The following is a 14,266-nucleotide window of genomic DNA, read 5'->3' on the forward strand; positions in this document are numbered from 1 at the left end:
GGGGAATATCCCCTACTCGGTTGGAAATTGCCAGGTGTGTTGGCAAGTCCCAAGTAGGCCCATTTTCTTGGGGTGCTGGCCAGCTACCTAGGTACCTTTTCGCTACCTTGTTAGAGGCTTCGCCTTGCCGAGATCTCAAAGCCGGTCTAAAATTCTAGTTGTGTGTGCTCCAAGTATTCTACACAAAAGGCCCCGGAGGTCTTTCCCACAGATGCTGAAGAAAACATCCCCTGGAGTGTCTGTATTGATTGATCATGACTGGAAACTCCAACTTAATAAGTTGCTTCGACAATCCCGATCAAGACCCGGGAATATCTCGCTCGCCTAGAGTTTTGACGAGGTGCCATTCATGGCTGAAGGCGGTTTCCGGGCGCCGAACGTAGCCTCCCAGGCGCTTTGAACCTTGATCAACAGTGTGTCTTGACCGGCACGGGCAATTACCGAAAGGCCAAATGGTCTGCCGTTGTAGTCGAGATACGACAGTGGCAATGTGGCAATTGGATACCCTGGAGGCGTTAGCATAGACCCGTGTGAGAGAGGGATCGCGTGTCACACGTACCACTACAAGCTGCATAGTTGATCAGCAGACTATCCGCTGGTGCCATGATCACGTCGGCTCTATACGTGTCGAGAATAAAGTCTATGCCCCTATTTCTGGCCACATCTCGGAGGTGCTTGAAGTGAGCGTCGTACTCTTCCGCAGTGATCGACTGTTTGTAAGCTCTTACGAGGCGCCCCTGGTTCGGAGAATCTGGCCTGCATGTTATTGAAAGGTAGGGAAGAAGTGGTGTTCCCTAGCTTACAGGGAGAAAGTTCCAACTCCGCGTGTTGTTCGTTGAATTCAATGAGCTCCTTCAGGTTCCGAACCGTGGAATTGACTCGAGTGTCGAGATAGGCATTAATAGCTTTCACAAAGTCGGCAGCTGAATATTGCATCAGCTTAGGATACCGACAGCGTGCTTCTCAGGCCCCCTACCTATAACTACAGTCTCGCTGTTTTTGCCGTTTAGGTCAAAGGCATCGTGACTGATCAGAGGCACGTTGCCAGCGTATGATTTAGCCAATGCCTCGATTGTGGCGTACGCCTGTCGGATCTCTCTGTTCTATTTCATGGCTTAGCTTTATGGAATCAATCAGGTTGAAACATGAACGAGCGAACCATTTGCTGCGTTGCGTTTTCGACTTGTCGCAACCAGGAATCTGGGAGTTTCCAGACTTGGGGATCTAGCGTAGCAACAGAAATATCACTCCAGCTCTGTGTCAAGGCAGAGGTATAGCTTGGAAGCTTTCGCTCGGGGTCAACTATTGCATCCAGGAGCACCGCCAGGTCATAGGGAGTCTTAGCCATAGGGCCAGCTGTGTCGAAGTTTGGTGAGATAGGGACGATTCCTGCTTGCGGGACCAGGCCGATTGTCGGCTTGATTGTATACAGTGCGGCTCTGCCTGCTGGTAGGACGAGCGAGCCGTCGGTCTCGGTGCCGATGGCGAAAGGGCTGTAGCCCACCGAAACCGCGACAGCTGAGCCAGCAGAGGATCCAGACGGATTCTGGTTACATATGGTTAGAACTCACTGATATCTGTATTCACAGGGAGACTTGCGCTATGACCGTTGCTGCCGTCGTTTGGATCGACGCCGCCACGGACATACGCGGACTGGACTTGGCCGCCAACAGCAGAGTAGCCGCTTGTTATATTCTGGCCCCTACACCAATTCTCAGTCGAAGAAACAGTGGGCGCTTATGGTCGCACAAACTTGTAGTTTGACAATTCCTAGATAATGTCAATGAGAGAGACGACCATTGCACGAAATTCACATACGCTCAAATTCGTCTTGCCAATAATTATGACTCCGGCTGCGATCAGCTAGCACAGTCAAGACCATCAGCTGGTGCGGTTGCGTGGCTTCTTCCGAGTAGAACGTACCAGGTCGACTATGTGGGCATTTCTTTGCGGCCAGGAATCTGCGAGCGCATAGCTCCCTGCAGTGGTCCGAAAGCCAAGGTCGGGGTGTGTGTCAATGTTGTCCTAGGGAGCAGTCAGTCCCGAGTCATTTATGACTGACACGGAACTCACTTTGATCACAATTGGGATGCCATGTAAAGGGCCTCTTGTTCTCCCCTCAGATCGCTCTGTATCAAGCGTCTCAGCAGCTTTGAGGACACTCTGTAACGGTCCGAAATTGATCATGGCGTTCAGATAGTCGTCATGTTTCTGAATTTGGTCTGTATACAACCGAACAAGATCAACACTTCGCAAAGTTCCATTTCCAAGCAAGCCCTGTAGCTCTCTCAAGTCGGCTGTCAGAGGGTTGATGACAGAGGCACTGACCTCCAAGGCCACTGAACCATGCGGCTTCGCAATCGAGTACCATCGTGCGCCTAAAATGAGTGCCACAAGGAGGGTAATGAGGGAAAAGATAACGGAGCGGTCTGGACGTCTGGCTTTGGAATCCATGAGGTGAATCTCTTCAGGCGTTGGAATTCGAATCCGGTTGTCTGTCGGTGGTTCAGTTTCAAGGACTGTTCAGGTTCAGGTCAAGGATTGCGTGTGGCGGCGAGGCGCCGACATGGCGAGGTGAAGCTAGGCTTGGCTTGCAGCACCCCCGGCACGTTCCATATTTATCAGCTTGTATCACACATTATTCATTGCTAATTAGACTGGAGTCTTTGCAACGGTAGCAACAACAACCACGTGAGAGGAGATCAATCACAGCCCTGGACAAGGCTGAGCACTAATCCAGGGGTAGCGAATGTGACGGGCGACATTCTGTTCGACCTGAAAAGTGACTAGTTAACGTCGCCAACAAATCGTGTTCAATACTGCAATTACTCCTTCTTCTCTCCGTGATCTACGGCGTGCCCAGGAAGTGTGCTGCAGTAGAAGACAAAGTCCTTACCGGGCTCTCAAAGGGTGGATAGATCTCCAAGGCAAACAGTCAAGCAAGCCTACATGGGCTATCGGTGCAGCTCAATACCGTATGCGTTGCAACTCGTCCGCTCCCCAAGGCAAACCGCGGTCTCACATCACAGAGCAGGCAACCGGGTCATTTGACATGGGATCGCGAGAGGTGTCTTAGAGGAATCCCCCAGACCCATTTTCTCTGACTCCCTTTAGCCTCCTTCGGTTGCAGGTCATTGACAACGATGGTGTTTTCGTCTGATCCATCGCGTGTCACCCAGCACTTGGTCCTGTCGATGTCATACCTACTCTCCATGTACGCGCATATCCTGCCCTTGTATTCTCGGTCAGCTTGAGCCGCTGCTACCACTCGGTGCAGGCTCGGACTATTTGAGACGAAGTCCGCACTGCTCATGAGCCCTTTCGGCTCCTCCTGCAAAAAGGTGGGATGGCGCCGAACATGCAGAAGGGTTAGCAAGGCTTGGAAGACCAAGACTGCAAAGATGGCAAAGAACGCGTACGCGATCCATGGGACGACGTGGAGTCGGTTCTCGGACGATGTAAGCGTGGCTGAGGCTGTCGTCGCTCCTGAAGTGGGTTTATACGCCACGGTGGCAGCGAGAAAGGCAAAAACAGTGGTGAAAATCGTGGCGATGGACGATATCATGTGTTCGGCAGAGATCCAGTTGCTAGGGTAGTTCATTCGGGAGTAAGCCAGGACCACCGTGCCTAGAGACGAAGTAAAATCAGGTGATCCAGGGGTGAAGTGCTGGACATTCTGCAATTCTGACTCGAATGATGCCGAGGTGTCGAACCTAGCGTCGCTGGTGTGCTCCTCGTCCGGACTGAACGCTAAAAGCGGAGCATTCGAGATTGCTCTCGTGATGTTGAGATAGCCGGGCGTCTTCCTGTATAATGGCATGCAGGAAATGAGACTGAGGTTGGATAACAAATACGGTGCATCGCCGTCGTAGGATCCGATAAACATAACAAGTCGGCTGAATCCAGTACCGCCAGGACAGAATAATTTCGAGCTTGTTTTGAGGTAAGTCGTTGAACTCCCACTCACGCCGCCTTTAATCTCAACATCGCAGCCCCTGTCGATAGCGGAGAAGGTGATTGTAGAACCCTCATCAGCATCTAGCCGATCTATCTGATAGTCTGTGAGACTTCGACAGTCGAGATACGCCGAATAAGCCTGAATATTGAGCGCTACGCTCACGCCATTCGGATCTTCAGACATGGGAGAGAGGTCGACGGCTGGGAACGCAAATTCTCCGTCAGTCCAAGGGGGCAGGTTCCCACCATGAACTCTCACCGCTGACACAGTGTCAAGTATTGAACTGTAGTCGACAGATGCATTGATAGCGGAAGAGTCAAAGCTTGTTGTCAATGATACTGGAGTCTGACGGTCGAGATTGACGTAGCTTGGAGCCATCAAACGAGCCGAGAAAGGGACGATGAACAAGGAGACAATCCACCCGAGCAGCATGCTGGAGCCGTGCAGCCAATGTCGATTCCGAAAAGCAAAAACCCAAGCGTATATCGATGGATAGGTTCGATAGTCCAGCATCAATGATTTTCTGACTGAAGTTCCCTTGTCGGAATATAACTCGGCAAATGGCACCTCGTTCAATAGAGCTGTGACAACAGAATCATAGTAGAAGCGGTACAGCGTAAGAAGAACCGATGGTAATGCTGTCCATAGGAGACCCTGTTGCCACGAAATTTGCTGGCTGGATCCAGATGACGAGACGCTTTGATCTGCGACAGAGACAAATCCATCATCCTTCTGCGAGAAAGCAAGAAGAACAGCAACAACAGCAATGATGGCACAGTCGATTGTAACAATAGCAATCAACGACCAGGACTTCAGAGACCACGATCTCCACATTGTGCTGTGATTGGGAACCAAGGTAGAAACAGGTGTGCGTTTTCTTAGACAAAAACAAATAGGTAGAAGGCTCGCTAGCTTGCTGGCGATTGATTTATGTCAACTCTCAATCCTGTGACCTGTGTATGTAAAGCAACGGGTTCAGTGGGCCAGAAAAGGCAACCGTCGATGGAAGCTGCCACATGACCCCGAAGGAAGCCAGAAACCTTGTTGTTTTGGCCCGGTACTCTAACTTCGAGGCTCTCCCAGCAGACCGGATAGGTGAGGGGCGCTCTGGTGCGGAGCAGAGCCAACAGCCAAGACAATCAATGCAGCCGTTCTTGCATACACGAAAGCGCCGAGCACAGCGACAGGCGCCACATCCAGAAGCAGCCGTCCTTGTTGGGATAGAATTTGGGGGCACAAAGCCAACGGCAAACCTTGCTGTTGAAGGGCTGAGAGACGAAGGCAGGCCTCTAGCTTGTTGAGGGAATATAAAATGGTCCTTCTTGATTCTCACCCATCCAGGTCAGACAAATATCCTCAAGATGCATTTCGGCGTGTACTTGCTAGTGAGCGTCGGGCTTGCGGCACTTGCGTCGTCGCAGGCGCTTACGCTCGATGCTTCAGATTGCGTTGGACCATTAACTACTGCTTCAAACTGCAACTTCTTTGCGAGTAAGCTCAATGCTTGCAACAGCCTGAGTGGCAGTGCCGCCGCTTCTTGCTACTGTCCACAAACCGTCTTTGATGCCATTGTGCGGTAAGTCAACACGCAGGATTGCCAGAATTTGAGGGTTGAAGGTGGCACAGATGCGAAGGAGAATTCAGGCTCTGCTATGCAGGAGATGAATTCGACCCTACATTTGAGGATCCGAGCACCGGGCTCATCACTCTCTGGCACTCGGCTTGCGACGAAGTAATCACGTATACAGTCACAACTCCAGTAGCAGCGGAGCCGTCAATCACGATTGACCAGGATTTCTGTAACTCCGTTGACAACGACTGCATTCGATTTGGTGAATTAACGGATGGCTGTTCTGCTTCATACACAGCCGCGTCGGATATCCTCAGCTGCAATTGCCAGTCAAACATCATCAGCCTGGCAAACAGGTGCCAAATCGACGGCTCATCCTCTTGTCTCCTGGAGACGGTCGTTACCACGAATCTCTGGTCGTACAAGAACTGCCGAAATGGGGTGTCAGCAGGGAGGCAACTTACCACAGTCACACCCACGGCCACCGTGACTTTGAGCAGAACGTCTTCATCGATGTCGGATCAGGGAGGTTCAATTACGCCTGCAACGGCAGAACCAAGCTCGCTTCCGTCAGTGCCTGCCTTGTCGACGGCAACTTCCAGTGTGCCATCCTTGTCTGCGCCTTCAGCCCAGCCCAGTCTCTGGCATGTGATAGCAACAGCAGCCTGCAGCATAGCCTTCCTGGCTGCTATGATGTGATGAGGCAACCAAGTGGAAAGAATGAAAGAATGAAAGAATAATCCAAGGTGCCAGAGGGGGCAGAGGGGGCAGAAGGGGCTGAAGGGTCCAGCTGAAAACGGCTCGCCAGCGAGATCAAGGAGGTTTGGCTTTGTGCTAAGAACGCAAATAGCGAATGACGTCAAAGCCAAGCATTCTTAGCGTCTGGGCGGACGTAGTTAGTCTGAACTTACGGGAACAAGTAACACGAGCGGCAACGAGTAGCTACAGTATGTACCAGCAATCTTTGCAATCTGTAATACACTTCAAGCTTGCCTCATGAAAATAATCTCGATCCCAACCCGACATGAACCTCCTCTCACCTGCCTCGGGGCTGCCAACCTTGAGCAAATCACGGAAAAATGACACAGCACTCTCACGCATCTACCACGCTCGTCCCGACCGCCCTCCATTCACGGCAAAGTGAAAAAAATGTCAGCCTCATAAGGCTGGGTGGCAAAACTGCCCGTATTGAAAATCGAGCTCCTACATAAAGTTACAGTGACGAGGACAAATCAATCTGCACCCTGTCAGCCTCGTGTATGTTGTGCTTTCTCCGGTCAGTTGATGCGCGCGACCCAACCCGGCTGGCTTTACAGAGGACAAGCCGAACATCCAACTCTCGTTCTCGTGGCCTCCACCTGGGAGATGATCGGGTCATCCATTCACGGTTCCGTCCAGGGTGGCTCCAGACACGATTCCATGAGAAGCAAAACAAACTCCCAACCAGAAGCTAACTAACATCATCTCTTTCTGGTACAACTCCCACGAGAGCCTACTAGCATGGAGGTATATACCACTGATTAAGCATTGATTACCCTAAAACTATGTACGTAGGATTTGGCCTAACCTCTAGCTACACCTCAGTCTCAGTATACAATCCCACACAGTTATAAACCAACCAAGCCTTGACTCCAAAGTCCACAAACAACTCCCCACCCCCGTGTTGACACGTCTTGTTCCAACTGCGGCCAGTGTCACAGTTCGACGTCTCGAACATGGCCAGACAGCACGAGTCGATGTTTGGGGTCGTCCCGGAGCTGGTGTCGAACGTGATTTCGGCATCGCTGGGGATCGTGCTCAGGTCAGGCAGCGTGCTGATAACGCTGGTGCTTTGGACGGTGATGCATTTGGTGTTGCGAGTCAGTTGATCGCCGTACATCAGGTATGAGGATCGGTCGAGGGAGTGGTCGTTTTCCCAGTATTGGTAGGGCTGCACGTTCACAGTCCAGCCGCAGATGTCACCTGGAACGGGAGAGGGAAGAGGGAAGGGGTTGGAGGATGTGGAAGGGGCCTTTGATGTCGTTGTTGTGGTTGTTCTCGTCGATGTAGTGGTCGTTCGTGGAGTTGTCGTGACCTTGGATGTGGTTGATGTTCTAAGCGTGGTGGTTGGAGTGCTTTTGGTCGTTGTGGGTTTTGTCGTTGTTGTTATCCTCTTTGACGTTGTTGTCGAGACAGGAAAGGCACCAAATGCTTTACAATAGTCCTTCACGAGCACTATCTGTTCCTCTTCATCGTCCTCCCACAGGTCGATATCGAGCAAGTCTTTGCTACCAGTCCAGAACTCGATCACGCCGTCGACACTCATCGCGGAGCCTACATTGACGTCGAGTGAGACACCATTCGGTCTCGTATCATTAGGGCAGAATCCGCCGGCCTCTGATGCAACGTTAGTTACACATTCCGTCGTATCTATCCCCTTTATATCTTGGAGGAATTCGATCCCCAAAGATTTATTCACGGGTTGGGATTCTGGTTCTTGAATTGATGAGACTTACTGTGTCCAAGCTTCCCGTCAAAGATGAAGATTGGGTCTTTGAAAACGAGCACCATCTCGAATCCCTGTTCGGGGACCTTGACCCACGGTAGTTTGAAGTCTGAAGCCACGTTAGCAAATTGGGGGCTCGAAGCCCGGCTATAATAAATAACACGCTGCCGACAAACTCACCGGGGAACAGCGACACGCCGAGGGAGACGTTGAACACCACGGAAAACTTCAGGCCGATGCCCAGCTGAGCGTCAATGCCGAATGGATCAACCTCGAACTCTGGCCACCAGTCGTAGAATTCGCTCTTGTCCGCAAACTCCGCGGCGCCGTCGACGGCAAAGTCAACCTTTGCCAGTGCGGTGTCAGGTATGCTGGCCGTGGCGCCCGTAGTAATGGTCGCCTCGCCCTCGATTGAGTCGACTTCGAAGCTGACGCCGACGTCCATAGTTGGACCGAGTTTGAGGATGTCAGGAATCTCGAATCCCCCGGGCACAGGGATCGTTGCCACTGGCTTGTCGTAGCTAGGCAGGTCAAAGATAGCCGCGTCAGCTTTGCCTGACATTTCCATCTTCAAGTGGACACCGGCTTCGACGCCACGAGGCTCTGCCCTCAACTCGAATATCTCGAACCCGTCTAAGATGGTCCACTTGACATGCCCGTGCACGGCCAGTGAGCCCTTTATCCCGCAGTCCTCGCAATCCACATTGATCTTGATCAGTGGATTGGGGTACAGAAAGCGAAGCATTTCGGTAGGCCATGGGTGGCTTAGGTCGAAGATAGCCTCTCCTGCCTTATCGAAGCCTATCCGCCGCCTCTGGAGACCTGGGTTGGCGACACCAAAATCAATGGTGAATGCAGAGGCTGCTTCTACCCACTTCTTCTGAACTGCAGTCAGGTGGATAGCTCGGTTGGTTGCGTCAAAGGTAGCATGACTGATGGCCCAGGGAATGCGCCTGTTGCTTGTGTGGCAGACAGCAGAATCGCCCACGAGGATAAATGTGCGGTTTGTCCCACCATTGACCCAGTCAAATGATGCCTTTGCAGCTTTGAATGTCTGTTGCGTCGAGAATCGCAGATCGAAATGTTCAGAACAATTGGCCGTGACAAGTGCGGAGGAGAATTTCTCCATGTCAATGATTCTCTGTCCCGGATTTGGGATCACATTGAATAGCACGGTAGTCAGCTGGGCGTCTAGCCTGGGTTAGTGGTACTTAAATAGTACAAATTCTCTGTTTGACACACTGTTCGGAGAGGTCCATATCAAATCCTCGTCGTGGCCAAGAGTAACATCAAACATGGTAGAGTTAATGGTTGGGGATGACGGGCCATTGGGATAACACGGACAACAATCTTCCGCGGCACGTTTAATGTTTAGGCGCCATCGATCCCAGAGACTGCGCTCCAGGGGCACCAGTTGTTCGACCAGTTGGTCAGTGGCTGACACGATTGCCCCATACAGGGTAACAAGAACTATTACGAAGGTAGGGGAATGCATTTCGATGAGCGTAGCGTCAAGGTCAATGCTTCAGGCAGACAATACGAAGAAGAGTTGAGCAGGGGGGTATTTTGCAACAATGTTATCAGTGGGATTTATTGCTTTCGCAGCTGGTAAGTTGACCCAAGCTTTGAGCAAAGGCAAATCGAACTCGTACTTGCTGCAATAATCTTACCATGCTGAATCGACATGCCTGGGTCATCACTCCATCCTGAGAATATGCTGGGTCCTAAGATAAAAGCAGTTGTGGCCAAGAACTTCGTGGTATGATGCCAAGAGCGGAAGGCTGAGCTGGTTCGGGTACGTTGGAGGACATGCCTTTTGCAGCAGCACCACAGAGATCAGGCAAATGTCGACTTTCCTTTGCTGCGAGGGAAGTAACCTGGCGTACACCTCTCCTAGTTGTTGAGGTAATGTCGGCCCATCCCCTATGCTGGCATTTCTAATCCTAGATGGGAAAATCATCATCCTTGTGCCCAAGCGAGACGTTAGAGAGAGCCGCTTGACACTGATACTCTCCTGCATCCTGACATAGAATTGCTAACCGAAACAAAGTTCTATGTCTCAGGAAATGCCTCGCGAAGCAGTCTCGAGGTAAGGAGACACTCGAACACGAGAAAGAGCCTGACAAGTCAGGTCTAGTCTTCAAGTAGACGACAACTTCTCAAATTCGGCAGGGAAGTGGACTGACGTCGCGCACCTCCACCGTGCTTTGCGCCTCTGCGAGTCCAACAGCATGAAAGAGAAACGCGGGGGATTGCGGCCATCGAAAGAGTGGGAAGATTGATTGCTGCTCGCCTGTTTCTGATCACGCATGGCTTTATCGAGTAATAAGCTTTGCTCTGCCGAAGACTGATTCCCATTCAGGACGTGCAAACCCATTTTGGGATGGTGGACGTATGGTGCGACGAATAGCAGACCAGAACCTTGCCCCCGCCGAGCCACTAGGGCATAAATGATCATGCCATGGATGCATGGATCTAAGCTAGGCATTTTTTTCCGTTTTCTCCCCCCCTTCTTCTCTAAAAAGAAGACTGTGGGTGGAACCACAGCAAAAGATTTGCTTGCATTCGCTTCTACCACAGGAGTTGGGCATCGCTTGACGGTACTTGTGGTTTTAGAGTCTTAATTAGCACCTCTTGATTGGATGACCTCGTCACGGAGAACCAGACACTGCAGCACACAGATATCGTGCTGTCTCCAGTCCGGAAATATTCAACAGCCATTAGGGCGCGCATTGTCCATACGCCAAATACTCAAGTCCAAGTCCGACACCACCCTGCTCTTTTATCATGTCAGCATACCGAGGCTCGCTCGCATTGGAGGCAGCTCATACAGACCCAGCATATGTGTGCCTTATATGCCGCGCAAGTCATAAAGTTGCACCCTTCCGTCGTCTCTATGAGCACTTCGGGCAATCTTTGATGTTAAATTCTCTCTTCAGTCTTGAGCGCTTCACCGCCACTAGATTTGATGTCTTTGAACTCCGCACACGTACAATTGCCATGTCGCTTGTGATGAGAGGTGCAAAGGCTCTCAAGACAGTTTGGGCAAGATTATGTTGGAGGCTTAGAGCTCGAAGCTGTGGTGCACCGGTAGATAAATCCGCAACCTGGAGTTGGAAAATAGCGCAAGACTTCGGGCTAGCGTTGTATGTACTCCTCGAAAGATGATTTGAGGACGACTTCGAAGACGGATGAGGAGAGATATTCCTTTAGTCCCTGGAGATTGTATACAGTTGAGAAAGTCCCTTCGTCCCCGCGGCACTTGATATGGAATCTGCCTCTGCTAGTCGACGCGGTGGATTTGGAGAATCCCTCGAAGCATTCAAGGCAGTAGATGTGCTTAATTGAAGCGCTGATACGGGTATCGGCCTCGTAGAAGCAGATGGGACAATTTTCCTCGGATGCAGACTTGCCGTCTGACCGCGAATGACTTTCGCGGCCTGTAGATGGTTCTTATCTGAGGGGATTGGTAACCAGACGAACGGCTTATTAGAAATATCAAGTGTCCGGCCGCCCAGCGAGCATGCCGATCTGGCTTCTGCTTCATGCTGTAACCAAGCTGTAGCTTTCAAACGCTTCCCTGTGGATTCGGGCGCGAGATAGAAGCTCTGAATCGGACCATATCTTTCCAGGCGCGAACGGACCTCAACGCTGACCTCCGGACCACAGGCTTCGTGGCTAATGGGCCCCATCTTAACCTGCCGTGGTTTATCATATTCCAGTTTGATGGCCGCCTCGACGTCCTGAGACGTGGCATGGCCAGGCACGTCGCTCAAGATAATAGTCCAAGCAAGAAGATGGTTGTAAGACAAGAAAACCTGACTGAAACCACTCCCTCCGGCAGTTGATCTAACATGCTGACCCGCGCAGTTATATCTACCCTCGTTGAATTTCTGGGCAACCCCCCTGGTCGCTATTTCGCCGTGACCCATATTCATCCACACACTTCTAGTAGCCTTATGCCAGGATATACGAACTTTTCGATAACTTGTGTTCCGAGCGTTAATAGGCAATACCGTTACACTGAGGTTAGAGTTTTTGTTCTTGAGCCTGGCAATTAGCTCTTTGGAAAAGAACAGGTCTTACACTTTCACAGTGGCCCCCGGGCCCGAAGATGCCTTATGCCCCGGGATCTGAATATAGTTGACGCCCAAGTTAAAGCTTAAGCCACGAAGAGTACCGACAACTGCTTCCGGAGGAGTCCCTGCTGGGAAGCCTGCGATGCATGCATGCCAAAAATCTGTCGGAAGAGAGACATTGACGATGTCACCAAACTCGTTAAAGGACAGTGATGTTCCTAAAAACTGTCGGGTAAAATCATCGTCTCGGTCGTGGTTCTGTCGAACATCAATATTGACTTCCGCATAAGTTGAGAAAAACTCGCAAGAAAGTCTCCCACGGGAATCAGTGGGAGCCTGAACAGGGATACTGTCTTCCTGGCCCGGGCGCGAGTTTAGATAGTTTGCGTTCGGTTGGTTTTGCGTGTGTGGTACAACGACTCGAGGGCGAAAATACCTAGACCTGTTACCCTTGTTGCAGGATCTTTGCATGAAGAAGATGCAATTTTCAGTTGATTCAACTGATTCGTCCGAATTAGGTGCAAGTGCTGCGTTGGACCTGGGACCTTCAATGACTCAATCCACAGGCTTGAAGTGGTTTTGCGTACGGCCATCAGCTCGCCGTGGTGGGCACTAAGAAAGGAGGTCTGTCCAATGGTTCAGCTCATCGATCGGGACGCTCTAGGTGTTAAGTATGCCCCCCCAATACCGACCTTACCATTCTTCGACTAAAGGGTCGTGCTTCGTTCAAAATTATATGTGCGAGCCGAGCTAACATTTCAAGCTGCGATATTGGTCTAAATATATCCCCGCTAGGCCTGACTATATACGCGGATCCTTGAACCTCTATTGTGCTTTGTCATCAATAACGGCCTTGATCTCATCCAGCATGGTGTCGACCCTGCCTAAGAAGATGGATATGTGCCCTTCGCCCTGTTCGAGGTGGTTGGTTAAATACTTCTGATTGATATGTGAGCCCAACCACTGTCCATGTGCGAATGGAACCATCAAGTCTTCGCTGCCCTGATATAAGAAGACTGGAACCTTGATATCCGCCACGTCGAAACCCCAAGGCGCAAGAAACGCAAAGTCGTCGTCGATCCAGCCGTCACAAGAAGACTTGAGGCCCTCGCCTGGGCGCACAGCGAGGTCAGTTGCGGCAATGGCCTCAGCATTTCGTTTATGTGTCTAGACTTACGCATGGTTTGCTCCATGTATGATCCAAGTTCAGCAGACTCACGCAATGCTCGCTTATCGACCTCTGGCAAGATTGCGGACAATTGCTCGATAATGCCCGCTGCTGTAGAGCTTATAAGGCCTGGTCTTTGCGCATCACAGTACTCTCTGAGTGCATATTCGCCCTTCATAGAGGCTGCATACTCATCGATATCTTGGGCGAGTTGCATCAGATCTGTGAATCAGGAAGCAGTCGTTGATTGGAGACTCACTATCTTGACCTTGGCCTGCAAGCCAGTCTAATCCTTCAACGTTGTAGGGAGCTACACCAGCGATCACGATTGAAGCTACGCAGCCTTCAAGCTTCGCCGCGCAGGCTAAAGAGTGTGGGCCTGTGTCTTCACGTCAGTTTGTGCCCGAGGCTGTTGACAAAATGGCCATACCGCCGCCGCTCCATCCGCCGACGACAAACTTGTCATGACCAAGGTGCTTCGAGAGCGCTCGCACGTCATCAACATCGTCCACGATGTTCCTGCCTTTCCGCCTAGATGATCCACCGTAACCGGACCGAGAGAAAGTGACCAATTTGAGGCCTTTCTTCTCACAGCTTCGAGCCAGGGCTGGTATAGGAATATAGCCACTAGGAGTACCGTGACACCATATGAGAGGAAAGCCCTCTCTGGCTCCGGTGATGCTGTAATCGAGGTTTCGACCATCGGGAAGGGTGAGTTGTTTTGCCATCTCAGAATCGATGACTTTGGTCTGGATGAGATAAATACAAGCAATAGCTAAGCTTCATTGTATTAAAGTCTTGCAGAGGGATTGAGCGGAAGCGATTTTATGTATGTGCAGCGAAGTGGAGGCCTTCCATTCAGCTCGCTCCTTTTAGTCCCATACTAAGCCTGAAGAGGAAGGTGACCCTTCGATCGGACGTTTTCCGATAATCATGACTGCGGATACCATGGCAGGCTCACAAGCCCACTGAGTGGCAAGTGGCCAATTTTCGATGACTCTCACGG

The 14,266-nt window shown here is 51.1% G+C and overlaps 6 protein-coding genes across 6 annotated transcripts; 1 reads left to right on the forward strand and 5 right to left on the reverse strand.

Annotated features, from left to right (window-relative positions):
* Positions 1 to 324: 324 nt before the first annotated feature.
* Positions 325 to 2,454, reverse strand: A1O5_07709 (uncharacterized protein; the record flags this gene model as incomplete). The annotated part of the gene is made up of 9 exons (XM_007748298.1): positions 325 to 506; positions 560 to 751; positions 804 to 923; positions 977 to 1,103; positions 1,160 to 1,546; positions 1,588 to 1,713; positions 1,819 to 1,863; positions 1,924 to 2,025; positions 2,074 to 2,454. 9 exons carry the CDS (start codon positions 2,452 to 2,454, stop codon positions 325 to 327), a joined length of 1,662 nt encoding a protein of 553 aa, XP_007746488.1.
* Positions 2,455 to 3,043: 589 nt separating this feature from the next.
* A1O5_07710 (uncharacterized protein) lies at positions 3,044 to 4,792 on the reverse strand (the record flags this gene model as incomplete). The annotated part of the gene is made up of 1 exon (XM_007748299.1): positions 3,044 to 4,792. One exon carries the CDS (start codon positions 4,790 to 4,792, stop codon positions 3,044 to 3,046), a length of 1,749 nt encoding a protein of 582 aa, XP_007746489.1.
* A 527-nt stretch (positions 4,793 to 5,319) lies between these two features.
* A1O5_07711 (uncharacterized protein) lies at positions 5,320 to 6,268 on the forward strand (the record flags this gene model as incomplete). The annotated part of the gene is made up of 3 exons (XM_007748300.1): positions 5,320 to 5,534; positions 5,585 to 5,790; positions 5,859 to 6,268. 3 exons carry the CDS (start codon positions 5,320 to 5,322, stop codon positions 6,266 to 6,268), a joined length of 831 nt encoding a protein of 276 aa, XP_007746490.1.
* An 833-nt stretch (positions 6,269 to 7,101) lies between these two features.
* On the reverse strand, positions 7,102 to 9,142 carry A1O5_07712 (uncharacterized protein; the record flags this gene model as incomplete). Its single annotated transcript, XM_007748301.1, has 3 exons — positions 7,102 to 7,904; positions 8,024 to 8,122; positions 8,194 to 9,142. 3 exons carry the CDS (start codon positions 9,140 to 9,142, stop codon positions 7,102 to 7,104), a joined length of 1,851 nt encoding a protein of 616 aa, XP_007746491.1.
* Positions 9,143 to 11,222: 2,080 nt separating this feature from the next.
* On the reverse strand, positions 11,223 to 11,945 carry A1O5_07713 (uncharacterized protein; the record flags this gene model as incomplete). The annotated part of the gene is made up of 1 exon (XM_007748302.1): positions 11,223 to 11,945. One exon carries the CDS (start codon positions 11,943 to 11,945, stop codon positions 11,223 to 11,225), a length of 723 nt encoding a protein of 240 aa, XP_007746492.1.
* Positions 11,946 to 12,917: 972 nt separating this feature from the next.
* On the reverse strand, positions 12,918 to 13,988 carry A1O5_07714 (uncharacterized protein; the record flags this gene model as incomplete). Its single annotated transcript, XM_007748303.1, has 4 exons — positions 12,918 to 13,204; positions 13,270 to 13,461; positions 13,520 to 13,639; positions 13,691 to 13,988. 4 exons carry the CDS (start codon positions 13,986 to 13,988, stop codon positions 12,918 to 12,920), a joined length of 897 nt encoding a protein of 298 aa, XP_007746493.1.
* Positions 13,989 to 14,266: the final 278 nt, after the last annotated feature.

This window comes from Cladophialophora psammophila (assembly GCF_000585535.1).
Source record: "Cladophialophora psammophila CBS 110553 chromosome Unknown aczJe-supercont1.12, whole genome shotgun sequence".
Taxonomy (NCBI): domain Eukaryota; kingdom Fungi; phylum Ascomycota; class Eurotiomycetes; order Chaetothyriales; family Herpotrichiellaceae; genus Cladophialophora; species Cladophialophora psammophila.